Source organism: Numida meleagris, chromosome 19 (genome assembly GCF_002078875.1).
Source record: "Numida meleagris isolate 19003 breed g44 Domestic line chromosome 19, NumMel1.0, whole genome shotgun sequence".
Lineage (NCBI taxonomy): Eukaryota > Metazoa > Chordata > Aves > Galliformes > Numididae > Numida > Numida meleagris.
The window spans coordinates 8,915,579-8,942,314 of NC_034427.1; the positions used below are offsets into that span (position 1 = coordinate 8,915,579).

At 46.7% G+C, this 26,736-nt stretch overlaps 1 protein-coding gene across 4 annotated transcripts in view; it reads right to left on the reverse strand.

Moving 5' to 3' along the window:
• Window positions 3,130–26,736, reverse strand: part of MYT1 (myelin transcription factor 1) — a 56,488-nt gene continuing 32,881 nt past the window's right edge. For 2 of the 4 annotated variants that reach the window (XM_021416923.1, XM_021416922.1), the window contains 16 exons: window positions 26,231–26,365; window positions 24,759–24,849; window positions 23,771–23,884; window positions 22,171–22,385; window positions 19,427–19,632; window positions 18,529–18,798; window positions 17,959–18,113; window positions 16,245–16,307; window positions 15,931–15,999; window positions 12,749–12,811; window positions 12,078–12,161; window positions 8,533–8,754; window positions 7,666–7,757; window positions 6,765–6,868; window positions 6,548–6,691; window positions 3,130–4,939 (listed from right to left, as the gene is read on the reverse strand). In XM_021416923.1, the coding sequence (XP_021272598.1) occupies window positions 4,799–4,939; window positions 6,548–6,691; window positions 6,765–6,868; window positions 7,666–7,757; window positions 8,533–8,754; window positions 12,078–12,161; window positions 12,749–12,811; window positions 15,931–15,999; window positions 16,245–16,307; window positions 17,959–18,113; window positions 18,529–18,798; window positions 19,427–19,632; window positions 22,171–22,385; window positions 23,771–23,884; window positions 24,759–24,849; window positions 26,231–26,365 (2,168 nt within the window). In that variant the 3' untranslated portion in view covers window positions 3,130–4,798. Of the gene's footprint in view, window positions 4,940–6,547; window positions 6,692–6,764; window positions 6,869–7,665; window positions 7,758–8,532; window positions 8,755–11,768; window positions 11,981–12,077; window positions 12,162–12,748; window positions 12,812–15,930; window positions 16,000–16,244; window positions 16,308–17,958; window positions 18,114–18,528; window positions 18,799–19,426; window positions 19,633–22,170; window positions 22,386–23,770; window positions 23,885–24,758; window positions 24,850–26,230; window positions 26,366–26,736 lie in introns of those variants that run through there. The other 2 variants (XM_021416924.1, XM_021416925.1) reach the window with 2 other exon arrangements.

The window sequence follows — 26,736 nt, forward strand, 5'->3', positions numbered from 1 at the left end:
ATGTCTTTAAATCTGATACTACCATTTTTACAACAATTGGTGATTTATGCATCCCATTGAAGGAAGGGGATGAAGACATCTGGAGTAACGAGAGCTATTTGTCTGAAGAATGCAGCCCTGGTCCCACGAGCCCTTCTGCACAAAGCAGGAGGTCGTTTCAGAATATATCTTCTCATAAAAGTGTAGGAGAAGCAAGTGTATTAACAAGTACAGGGCAAAGCCCTTCATACTGCCTCCCCAGCACACTGGGTTGCTCCCTGGTCTCGTCTCCATCTTCTAGGGCCTGAGGAGTGAATTCAATGCCAAATGGCAGCTCTGTAGAGCATGGTTGCCTTCTGCCCCCAGTAGAGAACTAAATGGAGAAGGAGGTGTCCCCACAGCGAGAGTGACCCAACCCTGAGACATCACCCAGAGGAGCTCTATGAGAAGGGGGAAGACAATCAGGAAGAAAGAATGAGGCTGGCAAAGAAACCCCTCTCTGCTCCCACCTGCAAACCCTCACTGCAGCCCGTAGCTCTCCAGGAGCAAATGAGTGAATGCTGGCAAGTGGAAGGCACCACTTGAGCAGAAGAATAGAGGGATGGGTCATTAGCAGCTTCTAACAATTAACAGTGGTATCCGCAAGGCCAAATGACACTCACATTGGTCAATGATTTATACAACAACCAATGATTTATAGAAATAACCAAACACAAGTATCTTTCCTCTTGCATCCTTGAAGTGAAAGTCCTGCTCTCCTCTGCCGCCAAGCTCTCACTCTCCACTTGCTGGAGGAGGCTGAAGAGCTCTCCTAAGCACACCTATAAACTTACAGTGTACCATCTTAAACCCATTCAATTCCCTTCCCTGCAATAAAGGACGCCAGTTCAGAGAAGATAACATCTCACAGTGATGGCTCCCAAAGCTGCAATTTAACATGAATCTAACCGCTCTATTATGCAGCACAGCCAATTCGTTAGGAAAGGACAAGCGAGCATGCCTATTAGCTCTATCATCATAATCAAATATTGGCACAATGAACTGTTCGGTGGTGCAAAATCTATCAACCCCCCCAACAAAGATGCGCCCTTCAGAAATAAACCATGCCAGACAGTTTGGATGAACCATTGCACGAGTCTGTGTGCTTCCCCCATTTAAGGTATGCAGCCCTTGGTGAAGGGGTTAGGACCTCGTGAGCTCTATGAGGTGTCCAGCAAAGCCTCAAAGAGATCTTGCCCTTGGGAATCGTGCTCTACTGCCCCTTGCAAAGTTAACTGCTATTAAGCCAGGATCTCTGTCCTATGCCCTGCAAAGCTCTGGGAAGGACATCCTCTCCTCCACCACCCTATAAATACAGCAGAAGCATCCCTGCAGCTCCAGGGGGCATGTCCTCTCCTCCACCATCCCCATGAGCCTGTCCTGAGCTCTGCCAGTCATTCTGCCTTAGGGCCCTCCAGAGCCCGCACCTTACAGACACCCAACAGAGAGAAAAACTCCCAGTGAACACATGTGGCTGTGTATGTGTTGAAGGAAAAGCTTTCAGGAATCCCCTTTGATCCCAGAAGTTTGCTCCGAGGGTTTCTGGCTGCAGTTCTCACCCTTCTGCCCCCACTTTACTCTGCCCTTCATGTCTGTGCCACAGCAACAAGGCCACCTCTGCCTCCATGATCTGCAGCGCTTGTGCCTCCCCCAGGGACACCACGAAGTTTCAGCCCTGTTAATAAGAGAAAAGAATTTCTCAGAGACAGACCTACCTAAAATTCCCATTTAACCCAACTCCCTCAGCTCCAAATGGCCTTCATGTGAGTTACCTTATTTCACCTTGGAAGCTCCAGTTCTAGCAAAGCTAAACCGAAAATGTGGTGGCTTCAGAATGCCATCTCCAGCAAAGTGAGTGGTGATGAATTCTGTCCATTGCTACAGCTTCAGAACAAAACTCTTCCTGCAGTGAAGAAGCTCTGCAATTTGAGCAGGATGACCTGGGAACACTGCAGCCGGGAAAACAGATGGGAGGGGATCGTAGAATCATTAAGGTTGGAAAAGACCTTTAAGATCACCAAGTCCAACCGCCAACCCATCCCCACCGTGCCCACTAAAACCATCCCCACTGTGCCTGCTAATCCATGTCAGAAAAAAAACCACTTCCCAGCATCTTCAGCCACATCTCCAAGATCAACATTTGTAATTTTTTTAGTAAACCCAGAAAGTGAAGGCCTGCATGCTGCCCTGCTAATGGCAGCTCCTTGTTTAGCACCATAGCTCTGCGGGGGACACAATGGGGACAATGGCAGCAGCTCGAAGAAAGACCATAGGAACTAAAGTCACAAACAGAACTGGGTTTTATTATGAAATAACCCTGCCAGTACATAAGGAAGTTCTGTCTGCAAAATACATTTCCTGAGGAAAGTAGATCACAGTATTCGTTTTCACAGAATAACATGTAGCCTGCTATAACTTTCAATTGACTCTTTATTATTTAAATATTAACAGTATTCCTTCACATAAACAAGTACTCAGTCATCACGTAACCGACACACAAACAACAAAATAAATATACAACAAGAGCACAGTTCATTTTTTTCCCCCCGACTTAAATATTAAATAAATAATAAATACAGCATTTTCATTTCCTGTTATCAGTGCCTGAAACAATACGAATGAAAAAGAAAAGAAAAACTGAAAAATTCTCTCTTCCCCTGGTGCCCCTGACCCCGCAAAAAAACCAAACCAAAAAATTATCAAAATGTCTCAGTTATAAAATATCTTTAAAAAAATTCCCATCGTTAAAAGAATAAATAACAAAATATATAAAAAATAACTTGGTTGCATCAAAATTACAAGTAGGAGTTGTAGATAGTGGTTTCTCTCTTTTTTTTTCTTCTTTTTTTTTTTTTTTTCCTTGGGAATATCCTTTTTTGCGGTCAAAAGTTTTAATTTTTAGCTTTTTTTTTTTTTTTGCTTCTTTTATCTTTGTTTTTTCTTATGGTGCGGTGTCCAGTTTAAAGTAAGTATAAAATTAATAAATAAAAAAGTTAAATAAATAGAAAAAGTTAACATAAGGTGTTGTAAATATAAATTACATACATCTTGCCGAAATTAAATAATTTACAGGATAATTAAACTAACTACTTTTTTTTTTTCCTCTCTTTCTTCCAGGAAGTGCAATTTCTCTACTTTTAAATACTAAGTGAATTGCAGTCACAATCAATTTGGACTCTATTTACATGTTAAGAACATTGTGTTTTTAACACCTCAAATTATCATTATTTTTTTTTCCCCTTTCTTTTGTATTTTTGCACTTGGAATGGGTTCTAAAATGAGTGAACTCATGGAGCCTGATCCTGCAAATGGCTCAGCATGGCACTCCCCAACAGGAACCAACCCACGCCATGCTGCTCCCAGTCCAGTGCCTGCTGTAGTCAATGGGAAGCTCCCCACTGACCTCTCCAAACCACAGATTACGCCCTAAATATCTGCAGAATTGGGCTCAAAATGACACCACAGCTTTGCCTTTTGCATTGGCCACCCAAATCCTCCCCACTGCTGCCAGGAACCATGCAGGGAGCAAATGCACCCATGCTGGGATCCCAAAGGGGTTTCTCCCCTATATTTCCTTGGGTCACCCCCTTCACTGGCTGCATGTACCGAGCTTCTTTGGAAGAATATCCAATACCTGAATGCTTTTTTTTTTTTTGCCTCCAGAATGGTGCTTGTGCTGCGATTTTGCACAAAACGTAGAACACCAAACCAAGAAAAACCCATCACCCTGTGGATATCTGCAAGAAATCAACCACTGATTTACATTAGGTAAGCACTTTGCTGGCCATCAATTAACATCTCTTTTTGTTGGCTTTTTTTTGTTTGTTTGTTTCTTTTTTAGTTCATCACAATCTCAAACGTTCTCTGGCATTGATGTATGATCTCTGGACTGGCAGTACTGCGCCGCTGTAAGGATGATCACAATAATGAAAAGAACCAGAACTGTCATCGAACAGACTTCCAAAAAATCATAAACACCGGACCATGACACATTAAGAATTCTTCTGTATGAAATATCTGGTATTGGCCTATTCATAATAGCTATTCTCATATTTAAGACAGACAAAGGAATACTGTAGTTGCAAACTCCAAAAGCTTCCCTGAGAACCTTTTTTCCATTGCGCTTTCCACTGGAGATCCAGAACTGCTCTTCGGATTTCTTTCAGAAAATAAAAATAAGCTACTTTATAATACTTAAGAGTTCCCATGCCCAGTGGATATCTGAAAACCTGGGGTTGGGAGGCCCAGCACAGGTTCAGATTTACAGGTAGCTTGCAGCTCCAGCACTTATAGCAACATATAACATAATTCATGGGTGAGTAGGTAATCTGGACATACGACCATAGACAACATGAGGGTTTAAGCCAGTCGTACACTAGTCTCGGATCAGACAAAACCCTGTTCTTGTAATGTTTTAACCCTTGGATCAACTCTGCAAAAGCACGGCAACTCATGAGAGATGCCTGCTCTTCACCAGCTGCCAAGCCCCACAGCCCATGGAGAATTTGACCTTCCATCCTGGTCTACCTCATGGTCCAGGTAGAAAAATCCCACTTTTCTCAAGAAGGTCCAAAGTTAAGTAAACGAGAACACTGAGTTCGATCATTTCCATGTCTCAGAAATGGCCTCTTGGTTACGTTTTGGTCCTTGTGTGTTTTTTGATTTGCTTTGCTTTTTGTTTTTCATTCATTAAACAAGTTTTATAACTTGTAAACCTGAATAGTTGGAGGGAAAGTTCCATCTTACAGTCCGCTCACCCACCCGTCCCCATCGCAGGGCACTAAACTTGGATGCCCTTGACAGCTTGCTTGATGCTCTCCAGCAGGTCCTTGTTCTCCGGGTTCTGGTAGCACTCCTGGTTGGTGTACATGTCGGTCAGTGTGTTCACGTATGCATCGAAGTTCTGCTCACTAATGGGCTCCTGCAGTCAGAAAAGCCAAACAGAAGTGTTAGTAGTAGAGCAGGGAGAGAATCATAGAATGGCTTTGGTTGGAAGGGACCTTAAAGATCACCTGGTTCCAACCCCCTGCCATGGGTAGGTTGCCTCCCACTAGATCAGGCTGCCCAGGGCCCCATCCAGTGTGGCCTTGAACATCACCAGGGATGGGGCACCCACAGCTCCTCTGGGCAGCCAGTTCCAGTGCCTCACCACTCTCTGAGATGTTTCTTTGCAACTAAATGTACCAACAAACAAAGGTCTCACCATCGGAGATTCTTTGTGCATGGTGCTGTACATACAGAATTTCATTGTGCAACCCTGATCCTGCAAAATCTTCACTGGTTCCCTGATTTTATGCAATGGCCACGTGAAACTATCAACAACACCAGGTTAAGCATGTGCAGGCAGTTTGACTGGAGGGTGGATTGAGGTGTGGAAATGAAAGGCTGGAGGACAACAGGAGGCAGGGAGTGCTGGAACATCGTGGGGGAAATGAAAGGTGAGGTTAGGGCAGGAGTCAGCACCTCGGGCTCAGGTCTGCACTCTGCTTTGGAGGGGCATCATTGAAACCTTGCAAACACTTATCTCGGAGTTAGCATGGAAAGAGAAAACAAGGAGGAAGAAGAAAAAGAACAGGATAAATTGAGCGTACAAGTCTCATGGGCCTTATTTAATCGGAGCTGCCTGAAACCTTGAAAAAATATTTGCTGAACAGTTTATTTGACCTTTATGCGTCAAATACTTTGCAAAAAAAAAGCACTCAGTGAGCTGTTTTCTGCCAGTCAAGCAGCTGGGTGAATAGTGTCCAAAACTGCTCTGCTGGAGCATGGCGCATCTCCAACCAGCCTGAATTTAAATACCAACCCCGATGAAAAGGATTCCCAAAAAAAAAGATGATGGCAGAAAAAAAGAAATCAAAAGCTCGTTCCTCTTGATCATGGTGATGGTCGCCATTACTTGTAAGAGGACAGCTTCCCAACCAGCACGCAGCCCCCCTGCACACACCTGTTTTTGACAACAGTAATTACATTCCTGGGAATGGAGAGAACGTAATTAATAGCCTTTTGTGGTTTTACTATTTTAATGCAGTCTTTTCATTTTGCAGTAACTCTATGGTAACATGCTGTGGGCTGTTAGACCTTGTTAAATTAAACAAAATACACTCTCTTTAAGAATGCTATTCTTTGGCTGCCAGCTATTCAAAACTGAATTGAAACTACCTGCATAATAATGGGAGCTGTAAGATCTTTCTGACGTTGAAATCCAATCCCTCCTGATCTCCGCTTGTGCTGTCTTAGCCTAAAAGGCACTGGGTGCCCTTGATAAAGTTTCCTATTTTGTGATAATGCTCCCAGATGTAATGAGACAGAATAATAGATACAAAGGGAGATCAGCAGAAAACGACAACAAAAGGGAGATACAATGCAAGCTTCGAGATAAGGCAAAAGCACTGATCTTATAAAGGACAGGTAGGTGTGTATAGAGAAATTCTCCTGCTCTTTAATTGTACATGAGCCTTATCACGAGCCAGCTCTTGCACACCTCCCCCGATCGCACCAGCTGGGGCTGAGCGCTGCCCAAGTTTCTTACCATGTGCGGAAGGCGGATATTGGCAAGACTTTGGATTAGAGCCTGGCTCAACCCTGAGAGCTCCAGGAACAGGGCTTCGTTTTGCTCCTCTATGATCTTGTTTTCCTCCTCAATGTTCTTCAGGTTCTTCTCCATGCTGGAGATCTGCAGAGCAAAGAGCACGTGGGGTTACAACCCATCACCACTCTGCTGGGAGCACGTGTCCAAGGGCACAAACCTGCGACTGCAGCTTCACCATGGCCGCCTCCATCTCCGAGTTGGACTCGTTCAGCTCGCTGATCTCCTTGTTCAGCTGCTTGATCTCCTCGTCATTCTCTAGAACTGTGGGAGGGGAAGTGGCAGGAGGTCAGCCCCTGCTTTTGGGTAGGCATCACAACTCACTGACTCCTTGCCTTTGATTTCACATCCTCAACACAGGATGCACATCTTACTCTCTTTTTAATGCTTTTTTTTTTTTTAAATTTAAATTTTAACTGTAACGATACTTTATAAATCAATGTGTAAACGCAAAAGTGAATGAGAGCCCGGCAGTTGGAGCTCAGAGCATTTGTGCACCCTGCAGGGTTGACCACCCTGATAACTCGAGTTTGCTCTGTTTGGTCCCAAGTTGGGAAGACGTCATTTAAAAAATAAAAGCATGTCTTGATTAGAAGTTAGAGTGCTAATAAAATAAGGGGAAATTTCTAGAAGAGTGCAGGCATTTATATCTTCCAAACAGTGTAAGTATTCAGTTAAAACGTGTGAACCTTGTCAAACACCAAAATCTCCCAGTGATAGCACCAGAAATGCAAAGTGCCATCACTAACACATCTCCAGATCTAGAAATATCTTTGGGATTAAGTCTTGAATAGATGAAAATAGCTTAATGACTGAAAGGGGTTTGTGAAAATGCCAGAGAATATTTGAGGGAAAAAACAAAAAGACAAACAAACAAAGAAAAAAACCCAAACCATTCAATTTCAGCACTATTTCACTATTTCAATAGTCAGGCAATCCAAAAAATGGATGTTTGTAGCACAGGATGTGCTAGTAGATCCGAGGATTTCGGTCTGTGAAGAGACACCAGTGGGCTCAATGCCCCAACACACCTGCCAGATAAAATGAGCGAAAATCCTTACCATCACTGGTCTTGAACTTTGTGTTGAGAATTTCATCCCCTGAGAGTTTTCCTTTCTTCCCAGCAAAAGTAGCTCTTGGGCACCCTGACAAACTGAAAAACAAGTAAAAATGGGTTTCATAAACTCTCTGTATTTATAGGTGCTTATGTTCCCAACAAGAGTGCGTACCATTCGGTGGAGTTCATGCTGTGAGACAGTTCTTCTAAAAGCTTTTTATGGTGCAGAGGAAATTGCTTTATGAATAATGCCACAAAGGTCCTCATTTATAAAGCAAGAGCAATTTTCTCTGAGCAAAGATTAAAAAAGAAAAAGTGTTATTTTCTAAAAGAGAGGGCATGACAGGCAAGGAAGGTGAAATGAGTCTGGATGGATTGGGCATCAAACCCCCATTTTGGCTGCTGAAGAACTGCTCTGGCGTGCTAATGGAAGGACACTACATTATTGCTTTTCATGATTTCGCCCAATTCACATTTCACTACTGCAAAGTTAAAACATCTAAGTGTTTTTATCCCATGCATAAAATACAACTCTTAGAGCAACCTGACGGAGGGCAGCATCAAAAGGAGTGGTTACCGAGCTTTCATTGAGAGCAGAATGATGCTCAGTGTAGATTCATCCCAAAACTGCCACGCTCAGGGTGATCCCAAGGTTGAAAAATAGGAACAATTTCTTTCTCTGAAAGAGTGATCATGCAGTGGCACAGGCTGCCTGGGGAGGTGGTGAGGTCACCATCCCTGGAGGTGTTCGAGCACCGTGGAGAAGTGGCACTGAGAGATGTGGTTAGAGGGTATGTCGGTGATGGGTCAATGGTCGGGCTTGGTGATCTTGAAGGTCTTTTCCAACCTTAATGATTCTGTGATTATTTACCTCCTGTGAGTGAGGAAGCTCCCATTGGCATGGCCGGAGCCATCGCAGCCTGGGGTGGGGCAGGTTGGACCTTCGTTTTTCAGCGATTTCCAGGAAAACGAGGAGCCATTGAGGGATCCTTCTTTCTGCCTTCGGGCGGCCAGGGGGCAGCCTGATGCGCTGCGGTGGGAGGCATATTTGCCGCTGATGTGCCCAAGCCCAACACAGCCAGGAACCGGACACCTGGGCACAAGGAATTACAAGAAATTATAGAAGAGTGAAAAGGGGTGGAAGCATATTAGAGATGAGCAGGAAAGAGGAAGGCGGGAAAGCAAGCGTTCATACTTAGGGATGTCATCTGGACTTCAGTCTGGAAAAAAGGATGCTCAGGGAAGACTTTACTGCTCTCTACAACTACCTGAAAGCAGATTGTGGTGAAGTGGGGGGCAGCCAGGTAACAGCAATAGGATGAGAGGTGATGGCCTCATATTGCACCAGGGGAGGTTCAGATTGTGCATTAGGAAACATTTCTTCCCTGAAAGAATGGCGATGCATTGGCACAAACTGCCCAGTGAGGTGGTGGGGTCACTGTCCCCAGAGGTATTCAAGAATTGTGGAGGTATGGCACTGGGGGACATGGTCAGTGGGCATGGTGGGGTGGCCTAGGGTTGGACTTGGGGATCTTAGTGGTCTTCCATCTTTAATGGTTCTATGTGTGGTGGATGCCTCACTGACGGAGGTCACACCACTTTGCATCAGCTGGGACATCTCCTTCCATTGGTTTTAAGAGTCCATGGGACTCATTGGTCTCTGTGTGTTATTCTTGTGGCTGGAGATTATGAATGGCAATGAAACAATGGCAATGAGTTCTGTCACTGCTTGGGCTCAGCACTGGGCAGGGGGACAGAGGGCAGCAGAGTGGAGCTGAGCTGCTCAGTGCCATCCCACACCCACTGCTGCTGTGGGGTAGAAGCTGCATGGTGCGCAAGGAGAGGTACTTTCAAGTCAAAAACCAGTAGGCAGGGATAGAGACATTTAGTTACTTCTAACAAATATGTAATGGAAAAAGCCCCTCGGGGAATAGAAGTGCTGTTTTTACAGCAATGGATATGGGAAGCAGATGGGAAATTAAGAGCTACGCCATCCCCCAAAAAAGAACCAAAGACAACCAGCGGGCATCACACCGCTGCCACACGCACAGCAAAACATCCAAAAAGCAGCTGCCATGATGTCCCCACACCTTAAGACAGAAGCTAAATAACTGTGGTCTTGGGGATCCTGGCAGCACCCCAAGGATGGTGCACTTGCACCAAACGCATTGGCAGTGAACTGTGTGCTCGTGGTTGGGTAGCAGCAGGAATTACTGCCCATCCCATGCGTCCAGTGCCAACTGGGGCCAGGGAAATGGTGCTGGAGGTGTTGGGGCAGCGCTGACAAGAGCAGTGTTAATTGGCATGAGCTGCTTTCACCTCGCTTGATAACTCCCCACCTAATAGCACACTGACTAAATTCGGCCATTCAGCAGAGCCTCGACTGTCTATTAAGGTTTCTGCTGTGTCTTGCACTTGTTTAAAGATGCTAGTCAATTATAAATACAGTTAAAAGTTTATTGCTCGAGGGAGGTTACCCTATAAAAAGGTAAGAAATGGCAAAAATAACCCCTTGTCCACAGCTTGAAAGCAATTAGGAACTTCCAGTTTCCCCAGCAAAATATCCATTGAGCCGCTCGTGGAAATCACAAGCTCTGTTTCACCGCGGCGACGATTCCCCTCATTGTTTATATTTCGTGCAAAAAGGAGCTGACAGCAGAAGGGGGAGCCGCACACCCATTATTTTCCCAAGATAATTTGAAAAATGCTGATCTCGATTTTAATCAGCTGCAAATGCAGCACAATTCACTTATAATATCCCTGCCAGCAGGATCCTCAGTAAATTCATAACATCATTGCTTTTATATGATCACGAGCAAATTACTGAATCCTCAGGAGGAAAAGGAGAGGAAAAAATAAAAGAAAGAGAGAGAGAGAGAGAGAGAGAGAGAAACAAAACCCCAGCATTTAGCATGCAGCCGTTATGGCCCGACCGTTCCATATTTTACACTGTTAATTTAACTTTCATTACACTTTCATTGTTGAAAAATAAACCAGAGCCTTATTGCGCAAAACAGCTGGCTCGGACATTTTTTAATTTTTTATTTTTATTATTATTATTTAACAGAAGCAGCAGCAGCACTTGATCAATTAGGGAAGCGCGGATGCCTCCGCTTGGTGCCAGGGCTGGGCTGAAGGTTGAGGTGCTCTGTTCCATCACATCTATAGCAAATTACTGGAAGGATGAGCAGCGAAACAATGGGGACTAAATGACATTCTCCTCGGTGGCAGTGTGCAAAACTCAGATGGGTTCCAAATGCACCTTGGAGTAGAGGAATGGATTTGGAGGCGAAGCTCCTCAATGCATCCTTGCAGGGACGTGCACAGAACGCAACTTGCTGCTGGAGACAAAGCACCAGCTTGCTATGAACTGATGGGCAGCAAAGGGACCATTGCACTGAGTTGTTTTGCACATCTCAGAGGGGCTGCGGCTCATCCTGGGACTAGCAGAGGACCAGGGGCTGCTGCTTGTTCTGCAGCACATCAGGGGGTGCTTTCAGTCCTCGTGCATCCCTCTGCAAGCAGAGGAACAAGGCCATTCATTGAGGTCATTCTGGGATCCAAAAATCCCATCCCCAGTGATGCTCCAGCACTTTCCTTCTCCCCATTAGCTTTCAAGCATCAAGGACAGCCCCAAGCACTGGGAAGGAGCACTGGTTTTGTGGGAAGCATTGTTGTGCAAGCATCAGCTGCACTGTAACAAGCAAACCCTGTAAGAGCCCCTTTGCACTGGGAAGTGGTCTCTTGCAGAAGAGGAGGAGCTGTTTTGTGCATCCTCAACTATCAGTGTGAAAGCCCAACAGCCAACGGCTGCACAGCTGCACTCGCTGCTTTTCCTTTCCTTTACTGTGTCACAAAATGGCATTGCAACACCACCAGCAATTTAGGACTATGTGAGACTAAAAGGTTTTTTTCCTTCAGATTCTCATATAGGTCGCTTAATTTTTAATAAACTCCGCTATCTCCTGCTAATTATCACACAGTTCATTTAGCTCGGAAGCTTTCTTTCCGGGAGACAGAGGAGTGAGAACAGAGCAGATGGCTCAAATATCATCCGCTTCTCAAAGCTCCTTTCTCCAGCTCGGAATATTCAGCAGTGGCCAAGGCTGTACAAAGCATGTTTTATTTGGGGCAACCAAGCCCCAACCCTTCCCATGCCAGCACCCCCCGTGTGCTCATTGCCACCCTGAAAGCCTCCAGCATTTCACTCAGCTGTGGGTTTTTACCCCTCATTTACAACAGCGGTGATTTTCTTGGGAATTAGATAGAGCAAAAGGAGGAGAGGAATCCTTGGTGCCTGGCCAGGTGGCCTTTCACTTCTGCAAATCCCAATGAGAAAAAATGATGCTCATTCCCTTTCCCCACCATCCCCACCCCAGCCCCCTGGGGTTGTGGGGTGCTTTCATCCACACTTACTTCATCAGCTCCGGGTCTTCTTTATCATCCTTGGTCGGGGTTATCTTGATCCCACTTTTCTTGGCACGAGGGCAGCCTGACAGACTGTGTTTGAAAAGAGAAGAAAGGGCTGTCTGACTGGCAGGGCCCCCGCCTCATCAGCTTCCCCCGAATTTCACACGCGGTTTTGATCTCTCTCGTTTTGCAGCTTCACATCACGAGGAGAAGTCAGGAGAAAAAAATATGTGTATTTGAGGAGATGGACAGTAATTAACGGTGTCTAGATAAGAAGATATCTGCTAACAGCCTGCAATGTTTAATGGAATTGTTGAAACAGAAGGCTCAGATCTCCGCTATTAATGCTCTAAAGTGATAATAGAAGTCATAAATAGGTAGCATTATTAACAGGAACATTGCATCAGCTAAAATCTGACCCTTTGTCTTTTATTCTATTGAAGGGAGCTTCTAATCAGAGGCTGGAAACATCAAAAAAAAAGGAAAAAAGTCAGATTAAAGAGATGAAAATAGGCTTCAGTTGTCAGTAACATTAATGTTTTATTCACAACTTTACAACTCTGCCCACTGCAGGGGGAGGAAAAAAAAAAAGACAGAAAGAAAGAAAAAGGAAAAAAAAAAAAACACACACACACAGAAAGAAAGTAAAGAGAAAATAATTTAAGAGAAGATCTTACCTTCTGTGTGATGCATAATTTCCTGTTATGTGACCAGAACCGTCACAGCCAGGAGTAGGGCACCTGCGGAGGAAAGGAGGCTGCAGTGAGCCGGGGGGCACAAACAGAACGGGGCTGCACCAAAGCAGGGCTCCTCCCTGCCCCTTCTCCCTCCATGGGAACAGGAGCTGGGCTGCCATAGCCACGGCACCACCGTCCCCGTGCTGTTGGGTGTGGGCATCAGAAGGGAACAGCGGGGAGGAATGGAGATGTGGAGAGGGACGCGGGTCCTGGCCTTGTCCCCACCTTGAGGAGCAATGATAATAAGGGAGGCAAGAAAAGGCCTCCAGGACAATGCTCGTCTTCTAGGGGAAGACGTAAGGAGACGACCAATACCATTGTGTGCCATTGGGCTGGATATGAGCATAGGCAAAATATCCCCAAAATACTCTACAACCATGGATAGCCTGGGCACAGAGGTTTCTCCTCCTGGGTCACTTTGGGTCTGGGTGATGTGGGGAAGCAAAGCTCACTGGGGGCACCCCAGGAGGGTCCTCAGAGCCCCAAACTCAGCAATGCTGGAAAGCAACAAAGGAAAAAGAAGAAAAAGGTGACATTAACCTCACCGTGACACTGTGGGTAAGGGACAGGGGCTCTGAAGGGGACCTCAGGTCCCTTCCCACCCCTTCCTATTGCATCCACAATCATGGGTTTGGAGGTAAGCTTCCAGTGCTCGGCAATGTGAATGAAGGTCAAGCCTGGAAGAATGCTTCTGTGATCACACAGCCCCGCACAAAAGCTCATGCACCACAGAGCAGGAGCAAAGATAATGGTGCAAGCTGAGCACCGCATCATTACGGCCACGGCAGCAAGGAAGGTGAGGGGCTCTGAAGTGCCTCGAGCACAAAGAACCGCTCCAAACGCTGTAGGTGAGGCATAAAAGTTGTCATGGGGACCAGCAAGAGAAGTGAGGAGCCCTTGCTGGGGCCACAGTGCCAGGCTGCCAATTAGCCAATGCTGCTTGAGTCTAGTGCACAGACATGGAGGGGCAGGGGGGGCTGAGCTGCTGCTGTGAGCATGCAAAGGGCCCTTGTTCTCGGGGGGATGCTTTTGTGCCCCTACTTTCTTGATCCCCGCTTTTAAAGCTGCCTCTGCCTGCCTCGGTACCACTGGTTGGAAGATGTGTGGATGCTCGGTGCCACCAGGACATCGGTGACCTGATGGGCAGTGAAGTGGCTGCATGGCAGCCTGCGAGGCCAGTGCATGTGGGAAAGGTGCCGTGCTCCATGCTTGACCCAGGCAATAGCATGAGGGGCTATGAGAGACTGCTCACGTCCAGGAAAACACAAATGCCCCCAGGTCTGGTGCAGAAGCAGCAGGGACGCACCCAGCAGGATGAGGGTGCAAGTCCCCTAACTCATATGAAGGTCAGAGATGAGAGCATGCTCATGGCATTTCCCTGTTATATGCCAGTAGAGTAAGAATCCAAATGATTCCTTTGCTGTTCTAGCTTCAGGGTGGGATGAAATTATGAAAACAGCAACATCAAACTCCTTTTGCCTTTCAGGACTTCTTCTAAAAAGGTGAAAAAAAGTGAATTGATATTTATTTTTAATTATCTGGAGACAAATCATTCCAATAGAGACCTTTTATTGCATGTTTCAGCCTGGAGCTATTTTTTTTTTTTAATATCAGGGATATTAACCCCTGGAATAGAACTTATAATAGAAATGCTGAACATGGCCTTATCTGAAGTTGTGGAAAAGCTCTGAGTGAGGTATCTGCAATATCTCCAAATCCCGTTCCCTTTCTCTTGCACTGTGCCTCCATCCTCACCAGGATAAAGAAAGAGAACAATACTTGGAAAATAACACTGAAAAGCTTTGTTTTGGCCAGAAGTTGCCTGATTGATATGGTATTTTGGTAGCAAAACACTACAATCACATGCCCAAGGGCGCAGGGGCATGCACCATTCTGGACACCACCATTTAATTTTAGTGTCACCAGTTGCATACAGGACACAGGACTTAGTTTTTCTATGACAAGCCTGTGCCATGTGAAGCCCCCTGTGAGTTTTTACTCTCGGTAGAGATCTACTCAGTTGTGGTTATGAATATCTCACTGTTGAAATAATCCTGAATTTGGATTCAGCAAAGCAGGAAGCTAAGAGGAGAATCACAAAGTCAGGCTGGGTCCTTGGCAGAGATGTTGAACAAACACTCACTTTTCCCCCAGAACTGTGGGTTGGGTGGAGAAGGCTCAGGTCCCCCCAGGGTCTCCATTGATTTTAAATACAATTCCTATGAAAGCATTCTTTAGGAGAGGCAAACTAAGGGAGCAGTTGAAATACGTCCCTGGGTAGCAGGGGAGCTCCTGAAAATGAGGAGCATTGGGAGTAAAGCTGAAAACAGGATTTGGAGAAACACAACTGAATCTCAGCGCTGAGGCTGGATTCCTCCTCCCTTCTGGAGCAGAACTGGGAACAAAGACATTTGGGTGCCCGTGAGCCTTTTGCTACCCATTAACAGACATGCATACAGCTCTGCCCATTCACAGATGCTCAGGATCCTGCCTCACTGAGCACCCTGCACTTGTTCCCACTGCTGCTACCCCACCAATCATACTCCCATGGTAATGAATGAAAATCTCTGCTACTGGATCCCCAACAGACCCTACAACGTAGCATAAAATTAGCATACTGGCTTCTCTAAATGAGTTGGCTTCTTTTTGTTATGCCCTGGCAGTATTTTCCCACCTGTGCCTGTACCCAGCACTAAAGCGTGTGCCTTTACCCTGGCTTTGGATTACTTGAGAGTCACACAAAAATGATGAATAGAAAGGATGATGGCACAAATTTATGGAACAAGAGCTGGGGAAAAGACACCAAATGAAAAATGAACTAGCTTATTTCTATCCAGATGAACCTGCCAGAGGTCTGGGTTGTTTCTGAGCAGCCCCATGATACCATTTCCCCAAAATACCCCTTCCCACATGCTGCCATCTTCCCAACACGACAGCAAGAGCCTGGGCTCCACCAGAGCTCCTCTCAGGCAGAATCTGATCAGCTTCGAAAGGAGAAGGGAAGGGATAAAAAAGCAAAAGCAGAGCACAAAGGGGGGGAAGGGAGGGCAGAGAGAGAAAAAAAAAGGGGGGGGAGGGGGGGAAAAGCAAAAAAAGGAGTTCCAAGTTGAGCGCAAACATACTTGAGGTCAGCAGAGTGGGCAGCCATGAGGTTTCTGAGGCTCTTGTCAGCAAGAGGACAACCAGAAAGGCTGAAAGAGAAGAGATGGAATATCTGGATAAGCGAAAAAAAAAAAAGAAAAAGAAAAAGAAAAGAAAAAAAGAAATAAAAAAGAAAAAAGAAAAAAGGGAAAAGAAAAGGGCTGGGGCGTGGGGATGGAGAAGGGCAACAGAAGGTGGGGAGGAAACAGAACCAAATTGTCCACATGGTCAAAAAATATACTAAAAATTGAAGTTGTATTTAGAGTTTGAACCATGGAGAAGAAGGTGAACCCACCTGCGGTGAGAGGCATAGTTTCCCGTGATGTGTCCGCTGCCATCACAGCCTGGGGTAGGGCAACTGGGCAACAACAAAAACACAGACGTAAGTGCTGGAAAGGGATGAATTCACCCCAGAATGTGAGCCCTCCCTGGGGTCTGCTTTGGAGTGCCCTTGCCATTGGCCCTGTTCGCAGGCAAACACACCAACATTTTCCCTTTTTTTGTTCCCGGAAGTTCACGATTCTTCACAATTTTAACAACAAAAAAAAATGTGGTAAATGTGAAGGAAGTGTTTAAAATACTTGGGTTCTCAGTGCTGTTCCAGCAGCAGCGATGTATCACTGTTGGTACCTACTCTTTACCAATGGGAGGGCTGAGGGATGGCACCTTCACAACCCCACCGGGGCCTGGGGATGGCGTAAGACACCAAGCATCGATCAGACACAGCCAGCTCCTGGCTTAACTACAGCTCATTCGTTACAGCTCTTGGACCAGAGAGGAGAAATGGTACTGAATGGAGAGAGACAGCTCAGGGTTGGCCTTGATGCCATTTATTTATTCCAGGGAGGAAATTTCTTGCCCTTCATAATGCAACTAAAGCACCGGCGGTCTTCAGGGTTCTACCTCAACAATTGCTATTCACATCACTGCTGAGTTTCCAAAAAGCTTTGAGAGTTTTGCACAGGGCAGCTGGTTTGTGCTTTGTTCATCGAGGGAAGCGGCTGCTTTGCCCCCATGGACCTCTTCCTTGCCTGGCCACACTCTTCCATCAGCCTCCTGCTTGTGTAGCCAAGTAATGAGCAGCGTTGTATAAGGTCAGCAAAATGAGGTTTGCCAGCTCTCTCCTTTTTAGCATATAGGAAGGTCAGGCTGCAGGAAGGAGGCCCAGGCACGGCAGGGAGGGGAGAACTCAGCACCACGGCCTGCAGTCTGATCCCAGCAGCCATGAGAGCAGAGCCACATCCAAACTGCAGCTCTAAACACAGAACATTGCTGTGGGGGATCAGCAGGGATGCAGAGCATCGTGTCATCTAATAAAGACCTGGGTCTATTTTCTCCCCATCCAAAGCCATGAATACACAAATGGGACTTTAGATAAGACCTCTCTCCAACGTATAATGCAGCATGACATCAACCCTGCTGTAGCCAGAGCTCACATTTTGTGGCCCTGCAGTTTCACAGTGATGGGACCCATTGCTCTACATGAATCACCCAACAAGCCCTGCCTTCCCAACAAAGCACCTGGAAGATCAGCACCTGCAGCACTGGGAAGGTGCTGAGCTCCTTAGGGTGCTCTTAGCTTCACAGCATCACTCAGTGTCCCAAAACAAGTGGTTGGTACCTTGGACAGGCTCCACCACTGACCCAGAAACAGTCCTAGAGGAAAATACCAGGGAAAACAGGCCCTGCAAAGGGGTTTGCACAGCTATAGCTGTGAATCCTGAGAGCACAGAACTCCTTAGGAGCTTCCCTTCAGCACCGCAGAGTCTCAAGACCGCAGGGGAATGGATTTTGTCTCAACAATCAGAAGTTGTATGAAGGCAGGATTTCCCTTTGAGCTTTCATTTGGAGCACTAAGATGAAATCAGACCAATCACAGCAAGGAAAACAGCTACATTTCTAATTTTTACAATGTATTTGTTGACAAGTTTTGTCTGCTACCAGCCTGGCTGTCAGTGAGGATGTGTTTTTGTACACATTGGAAAAAGAGACAAGAAGGCAGGGCTTACGTGAGCAGCTCTTTCTTGATGTCCTTGGAGAGGAATTTAAGCTTGAAGTTAGTTAAGGTAACTTCCCCTGGGTATTTTCGTTCTTCAAAGTTTTCCTCCGACACTTCTTGCTCATCAGCTTCCGAGGAGGCAAAAGAGTGGGCTGCAGGCTCTGACTGCAAGAGAACAGCCAGAAGTGGTTGCAGTGGTGCCTGTTTCTGCTGAGCTGCAGTGGGAAAGCACCCCAAGTTCATCCCAGCTCAGAGTTAAGGCAGCACTGCCAGCACTCCTGAGGCCTGCAAGCACTTTGGTCCTCATCTGGAGATTAAATAGACAGTGATTTCCTCTTTTTATAGGAGGAATGTTTAAAGCATATACGTATAGGGCTTACACTTGGCTTTCCCAAGGTCTTGCAGGGATGCTGATCCATGCAGCCTTATCCCCAGCAGGACATGCCTCTATCTGCACCCCAGCCAAGAGGCTAAATGGCAAAGTAGGGGTGCTCAGGGAAACAGGACAACAGTACAAGCAAATACAAAATTCATCCCTCTGCTGAGATTTGTAACCTAAACATCCAGAGCCACTGCTCACCTCTTCTGGCTCCTCTTCCCGCTGGCGGTTTGGTTTAGTGTAGTCAATGGGCCCATCCCATTCATCCTGGCGGGAGGTCTGGCTGGACTGGGGGGAGGTCATGGTGCTGCTCGTGGCACTGGTGCTGTTTTGGCGCTGGGACACATCTGGGGACTTCACGCTGGGACTACTGCTGCAGCTGCTGCTGCTGGGGAACGTGCTCTCCCGCTTGCGGTTCTTGTTCATACTCAAGTCCAGAGTCCCATTTTCATCCACCTCAATGTCCATGGACTGAAAAGTTGGAAACGTGCCCAACGTTAGCAGCTGCCAGAAATTCCCTAGGGGGATCTTGCCCTCATTTGTCATGAGGGAGGCTAGGGAGCACATTATTCACGTCCTGTCTTTTCTGCAGTTACTTCGAAGGAACTGAATGGGAAGGGATGCTCTTCTGTAAAGATTTTCAGAAATGTGCCATGCAAATACATCCCTCTCCTAAAAGCAATGAGGCATTTTGTATCAGTTGCCTGAATTCAGGCATCTAGAGACATTTAGGATGTCCCAGTGGCATCCAAGACATCTGCCCAAGGCTGGGCACATGACACAGGACCTCTGGAAAACCTGTGTTCCCCTGATGCAAGTGGGAAATCTAAAATGCCATCAGATACTAAGCAACTGAAACCCATCTTGGACGAATAATTTGAACCATGATGCATCTCCTGAACATTCTAAGAGCCACCATTACCTCCTCCAAATGGTACATCACCCAAAGCATGTCAGGAGGGAAAGGGCAATATGTGATAATGTCCTCCTTTCCTCTCTACGTAAAGGTCAAAATGAAAGGGAAAGTAAAAAACCCACCACCACCACCAACAAAGAGGTATTTCTCCCATCTGATACTTCCAGTTCCAACCCTACTCACCTTGCCGGGGGCCTCCTGCTGCTTGGTGCTGAGATTCTCCGGCATTTCCCAGCAGCGCGTGGAGAGGTTGAGGATGGCGGTGGCAGCCATGTGCGCAGCCTCGGCGTCGTGGGAGTAGTCGAAGCCTGTGGAGGAAGATGAAGTGCTCTTCACGTAACTGCCGGAGGGGCTGTGGCTGGGGGAAGAGGCCTTTGGAAAAGGTTTGGCTGGAATAAAAAGAGAAGGAACAAGAGAAAGCTAATGTAGGACTAGCACGGGCAGCGCGAGGTGTTGAGTCAGTCTGATGAAGCGAACATAATCAGCACTTCCAGTGGCAAACTGTGTTTATTAGCGATCCATGGGCTATTTAATTGCTAGGGAGGTGCTGGCTGTGGCCAGGATCTTGTGTGAAGGTTCTCAGTGGGAAAAGTCAATTCATTAAGTGGATCTGCCTTCAAGTCCCACAGAACTCAGCACTTTTCTTCATTAAAGCTACCCCTCGGTGGAAGGCGTTAAAGGAGAAAGCTCAGAGAAGCTTCCTGGCTCTCTGTCTGTTCATAACTTATCCACAGAGATGACTTGCAGGAGATTTCTTGTAGCACATTTGAACACTTTAGGATAAAAAATTACTCTTATAGCAAAACCGTGGCCATGAAATATGAGCTTCTGATGATGGCAGCAGTGAAATACGGATTTTCCGACAGCTGATGTATCATTTAAATATGTCTGAATAACAGGATTTATTGCTGCTCTGCACATGGTCACTACACCGCACCAGAGCTGTATGTCACAGCACACAGCAGTGCGATCCAGGAGGTGCTATGCTCTCTTCATGCACGATGGCTAATCCTCACTAAAACTTGCCCTCAACTTGAAACTGGACCCATTTGGAAGTGCTGTGAGCCAGCCAGTGTCCCTCTGAAGTCAGCAGCTTCAGTGGGTGCAGAAGGGACCGTCTGATTTTAAACCATCACAGGGCTGTATTCCGAATCAATTAGCAAAATTTTTAAATTCTTAATTCATTTCACTGTGCACGTCTCGGGGGAAAACACACAGCCCCTTCTGCGAGACTTGTGAGGTTTGTCCCAGTGGGGACGAAGCTGCAGGACAAGCTCTGCTGCTGGGGCTGTAAAGCAGAGTGACTTCATGATTGCCACCACAAACCCAGAATGTATGGCATGATAAAATGCTAATCTTCCAAGGACTGCTCCCTTCCTCATTGTGTGCGTACATAATGCATATTGACATTAATGGGAGTTATGCACACACATGCAGGGGAGTATAAATCCCTCTGGATGAAGATCTCTTTAAAATAAGTTCTCAGTGAAAGGAACAGATTTCCCCGCTATGATTGGCAATCATATTCATCTTGTCGCCTTGATTAACTCATTGGAAGCTTGCCCAAATGTTTATTCTTGTGTACGGCTGCTTGTTTTTCGGTCCAGTTTAATCCATGTCTTTACGGTGGGGTGCGGGTGTTTGCCAGCCCGACCCGACAATATCCAGGATTGCGAGATGCCAATTTCAATTTCACACCGTAGACTCAGTGATGCTTTTCCATTTCATAAGTATTCCTACCACTAATAGACTCGCAATCAGCAAATTAGTAAAATAAGCGATGAGAAAAAATAGGAAGGATTATCCTAGCGGGTCTGCTGGAATTATTTTTGTCAGTACAATTACCCTGAAAATTCTTTGCTAATATTGCAAATAACACAATCTATTCAGCAAGAGAATCACTTGCGCTGGGAAACAAATTACTTTTCCATCAGACCTAACCCAGGATGACAGTGGCAGTTGTGCTCTCTGGCCTCCATCCAATTTCATTGTCTGATCCTTTACAGATTTAGTACTGTAATAAAGGCAGCTTCCATTGTAGTGCAACAACCGGGATGCTTTCAAGTACGAGCACTTTTTAGAGAGCAGCTGCATCAGGATTAAACAGGATTGTGGAAGTGGGATTAGCCAGACAGAAAGCCCTCTGGAGGCTGCTGACTTCTGCAAACCGAGCTCCTAAATCCGTATTTATTTATTTTTTTTTCCAGGAAGATGTCTTCAGGAGCACACTTGGAGTCAGAGGAAGGGGGAAGTGAGACACGGTTCTGCCAGAACCGGGCTGGGGCAGGCCGGCTCCTTGGGCTGCTCTCCTGCTCCTGACAACCCCAGACCTGGAGGGTTCATCTGGCCATTGTGTTTTCACCCACCCTCCCATTGCCCAGCGCTGGGAGCAGCGCGAGGAGCTCGGTGTGGAGCAGGTGATCGATCGGGGAGCAGGACGTGGCCAGGAAGACAAATGGGTGGAATGGGTCATACAGAAGATGGAAGAGAGGAAAACTATAATCCATTTAGCTAGATGAGAAAAGACAGATCAATAGATATGAACTGCAAAGTAGCGGGGACAGACTGAGGACAACTGTGTAACTTATCCCACCTACAGACATGGCTCAGATTAATGTTCCCACTGCTCGATGCGATTCTTCTCAAAGCTGAATCACAGAATCAGAGAATTGCAGGGGTGGGAAGGAATCTCAAGACATCACCGAGTCCAACCCCCAAGCTGTCCCCAAGGCCAAGCTCTCCGCGTGTCCCTCTCCCCACCGAAGGGATATGCCATGGGACCCAGCTCGGCCTCCCCATCCCCATTTCTCCTTCCATTCAGGCTCAGCCCCTGCACCCCAAAGCAATGCCCCCATCACCCCATGGCACGTGGCATGCCCAGAAAGGCAGAGAACACAAAACCCAGCCCTTCCCTGTGCCCAACTTACATTTAAAGGCTTTAGGTGAGGTTTCGCTAGTCTGAATCTTTGGGGCAAGCATGCGTTTGCCAAAAACCTGAGCATCAAAACTTGCATAATCGAAGGTGACCTTGGAGTACTTCTCCAGCTCCTTGGCCAGGTTGGCCCGGGGGGTGGCTGGGACCATGTTGGGCCGGTAGCTTCCATACTGAGGGATCTCCAGTTGCTTCACAAAGCACATAGGCCTGAGGACAAAACAACGAGCACCAATGATTTCTCTTTTCCTTGGGAGCCCCCAGCAGGGGCTTTTGGGAGGGGACCAATGCAATGGGGATGTGCAGCTGCAACTTGTCCCCAGGGGCTGCTAGAGAAAAGGTTACAATGCCTTTTGCTCTCCCTCGGCAAGTCTGCACCTGCTTTGGGTCTCTTGGATTCATTCTTCATTTTTTTCCTGTTTTTTTCTTTTTCCCCACCCTTTTAAATTTCTTTTTAAACCAAAAGTTAAGGTGTCCATCTCAAGCAAAATATTATTGCAGTCTGCTGCGGTGTGGCACTGCTTTTCCAATGGCAGCACACTCAGGTGCCACTCTCCTATGGTGCCATGACAAAGGATGGCACACGAAGGTGCAGGGACTCAGTTTGGCTCTGATATCCCTGCAGGTCTGCAGCAGCAGTGAGCTCAGTGCATGGCCACACCGAGCAAACCTCTCTCTTCCTGCAGAGTCCCTCTTCAAGCCCCACTTCTGCTGGGTTGCCTATCATGAATCAATTTGTCTTGCATATAAATTGTATATAAATGGCCCATTGTTATTCTCCTTCCCGTGACCTCTTTCCACCAGTGAGTCCCCGGAGCGGGAGCTCCTTGGAGCATGGAACGTCCTCGTGACGTGCTCAGAGCACGCTGTGCCCATCGTGGGCTCTGCTGCAAATAAATAAGTAATCACCCTAAATGGCCTTCCTTTGCAAAGCACCAAGCTCTGTGCACCAGGGTGTTCAGCAGTCCTGGGGAGCAAATAAATGAATTAATCACACCTCGGTGCCTTGGTGGGAGTGCTGCCGTTCCTCTCCTCCTGCTCTCATTGCAAAATAACTAACCATATTACAATCCATCTGTAGCCTCGTGAATCACATTGGCTACGAAAGCAGGCATCTATCAGGGACATCCTTACTGCAAGACAGCCCTTTCTCCCAGGAAGAGAAAGATGGGCGAAACAACAAAATAGATGTGAGCCGTTTGGCAGTGAGCGTAGGCTAAGGAAGGAAAGTGGATGGACTCACACGAAACGGCGATTGAGTGATTTATATGTAGCCTAAATCTCCTCCTCCCCCTCCTCGAGCCCACCCTACTTATAATGCTAATATAATAGCCATAATTCTCCCACAGTTTGCACTGCAGTGCTATCGGCACAAATGCCTTCTGCTGCACTGCTAAAACCCTTTGGCCTGTAGCCTCAGCATTAATTGATGCTACAGAAGCAATTCATTGTCCTCAATGCCCTCCCTGGGATCATCAATTAAATATCTCCCCACCTTGGCGAGACCTATGATCATAATAACAGGACTCAGCAGTATCAGGATACAGCAGGAGCGAGCCGGCTGCTGCTGCGGTGCTGCTTCCCACCCCACGTACCTGAGGATCCGGTCAGAGTTGGAGCTGGGCTTTGAAGGGTCACCAGACTGGGTTTGTTGCTTTTCATGCGATTTGGCTAATTTTTCAGCAGCAGCAATGGGGCACCCAGATAAACTGCGAGTTAAAAGAAAAAGAGAGGAAAAAAACACAGCAGAGTGTGAGGAATGTGCGTGGAAATCTTTACTTGTTCCAGAGACTCAGAGCTACACTGAGCCCACGAGAAAAATGTTTGCCTTTAAGGTTTTCCTTGTTAGTATTACCCTAGTCTACCCTCAGTCTTGGCCAGCAACAAAGCAGCCAAACGCCAAGTGCCCAGCCTGTCCCCTCCTGACCCCATCTGAGCTGAAGTCCCACAGCAGCAGCACCTGAACTCCCACATCTTCTGTACTGCAGACTAACGTCAGCCTAAATATTGTGGACATTCCAGGAAGTCCTTCAAACTGTCAAACCACCAAACACAAACATCACTGGGCATGGGCACCCTCTGCTCCATGTCTCCTCCTTGAGCCCCCAGCTGCACCCACTGCATTGCTTTGTCCCATTGCCCAGCCGGAAATCATAGAATCATTGAGGTTGGAAAGACCACTAAGATCATCAAGTCCAACCATCAACTCATCACCATTCCACTAAACCATCAACAGCTACCCTTGTTTTGAGCACCCACAGGGACAGTGACTCCACCACTTCCCTGGGCAGCCTGTGTCTTTGCCTGGCTACTCTTCCTGAGAATAAATTATTCCTAACGTCCAACCTGAAATCACTGCTCCATCCTGCTGTCCCATATTGTCCTTTACCTTATCATAGAACCATTAAGGTTGGACAAGACCATTAAGGTCATCTAGTCCAACCATTAGGATCATCCCTTCTTCATTCACTCTGCTTACAGCACCCCCCAAATATGAGGGCTGTAATGCAGGAATAAACCCTGTGAGCCTGGGGCTGTGCCCTGCTGGCCCAGTGCCCATTGTGCAGCAGTGGGAGACGGTACCTCCTGTGCGTGTTGCGGTTGCTGTTGACGTGACCCTGTCCTGTGCAGCCTGGCGTGGGGCATTTCAGCACGTTCTCATGCATCGCCAAGACTTCGGAGCAAGCAGGGGAAGGGAAGAAGGAGAGGGAAGCAAAAATGGTAAAAAAAAATCAGAGCCAAAAAAAGAAAAAAACAACTGAAAACCAACCCAAATCATCAAGACTTGTCTTCCTAGAAATCAGGAAACGTGAAACACTGTAGTTAGAATCTGTCTGCATTGAGAAAAATAGATTTACAAGGCAGCATTGCTCAGGTCAGTGCTAGATTAGCATCTCCGTCCACAGCCAGGGCTTCCTCCCTGTTTGCTGATGGCAATCCAGCCCCCCCAGCCAGCCCCCACCGCCCGCCAGGTCTCCCAGTTTCAGGTAGCTTTAAGCGATTGAAGCTGTAACCCTGCTTTTATCCCGAGGACTAGTCTTGGTTTGATTTTTGAAAATTTTAATCTTCGGGATTATTGCTTCCTGCAGCGCTGACCTTAAAAGTAAAGAAAATAATTTGATTTGCAATCCTTTCTGAAGCACACGCCTTGTGTTATTTATTTTTTCTTGCATATGAGCTTGTGTGAAGATAGCTGTACTTCCTCCTTGTTTCCTGCGGCTCTGTGTTTATGGCAGGTCTGCAACCTTTGAAATTACTGATAAGGAAGGGTGCTTTTTTTTCTTTTCTTTTTTGTCTGTTATTCCATTATCATAAACAGAAAACATTTATTTTTACGTATATGCACAAGGAAAACTATTTAGGACATGGGTAGAGAGGGAGAAATAAACTCTCCCTCCATATCTGTATATAAAAATCTGTTATGTTGACGATAAATACTTTCTGCAGAAAAATCTCAGTGCAGCACTTCATGAATTTCACAGTGATGAGACCATCAGAGGAAACTCAGCTGTCCTCCATGTCCTGAGCACCTCCTCTCCTTTGCCATAGTGCAACACCATCACATTTGGATGCCAGGAAAAAGTGCTTTTTCCTTCTCTCCAAACAGAGAAAAACACAAGAAATTCAATGGAAAGACGGGAAGTGATCAGCACACCTCTGGAAGTGGGCAGTCATTTTTAGAGCACCTTTGATTTTCAGAGAAGGGACCTCATTCTCCACAGGATGGTGCTAAAATCTTTAAGAAGAACCTGACTTTCCCATCATCATCACAGCATTTCCCGTTAAGTTTGTTACCTCTCTGGGGGAGAGAAGCATCCTAGAACGGTTTCAAAAAGCTCCATGCCATGCTAGAGACTCAGTTACACCCCAAGAATTAATGTCAGACTTCTGCTGGGGACTCAGCCACAACATTCACACCATTTGGGACTACTTGGAGCGCCTGTTGCCCTAGAGTTGGCTCTACCCACCAGATGTGAAATTCTCCCCTCAGAAATAAGGCTCTGGTCTAATTCAAGCAAGCTGTTCTCCTACTGGGCAGCCGACCATGTACTCACTCTCAGGGGGGATCCTGTCTTTGTGCGGACAGCCAGAGAGGCTGCGGTGGTGAGGGTAGAGTCCCGTGACATGGCCGGTCCCATCGCAGCCAGGCGTCGGACATTTGATTTCTCGCTTCTCAGGTCTTGAGGGATCTAAAGGTTGTAGAGAAAGCATGGTTGTAAGCAAGTTAGTGGTTTTGGAAGGGAAAAGGTGGGAAGGCTGGGAACATTTATTTGAAAAATTGCCCTGGATGTTTCCCACCACTCTTCCAGTCAAAAAGAGAGGTACCTTTGGGTTTGGAGACTTTTTCTGAAAGTGCAACTCTAACACTGGAAATGAATTGGAAAAGCAATTTGAGCATCTACTGAGCTGGAACATGGAGTCACCCTACTGAGCCTGTACCCAGCTGCACACCAAGCGCATGCCAACCCCTCCCTGGCTGTGGCTGGATTCCTGCCTTTGCTCCGAAACCCATCTGGGTTCTATACCAACCCTACAGCTCAGATTGAGATTTTCAAGGCCA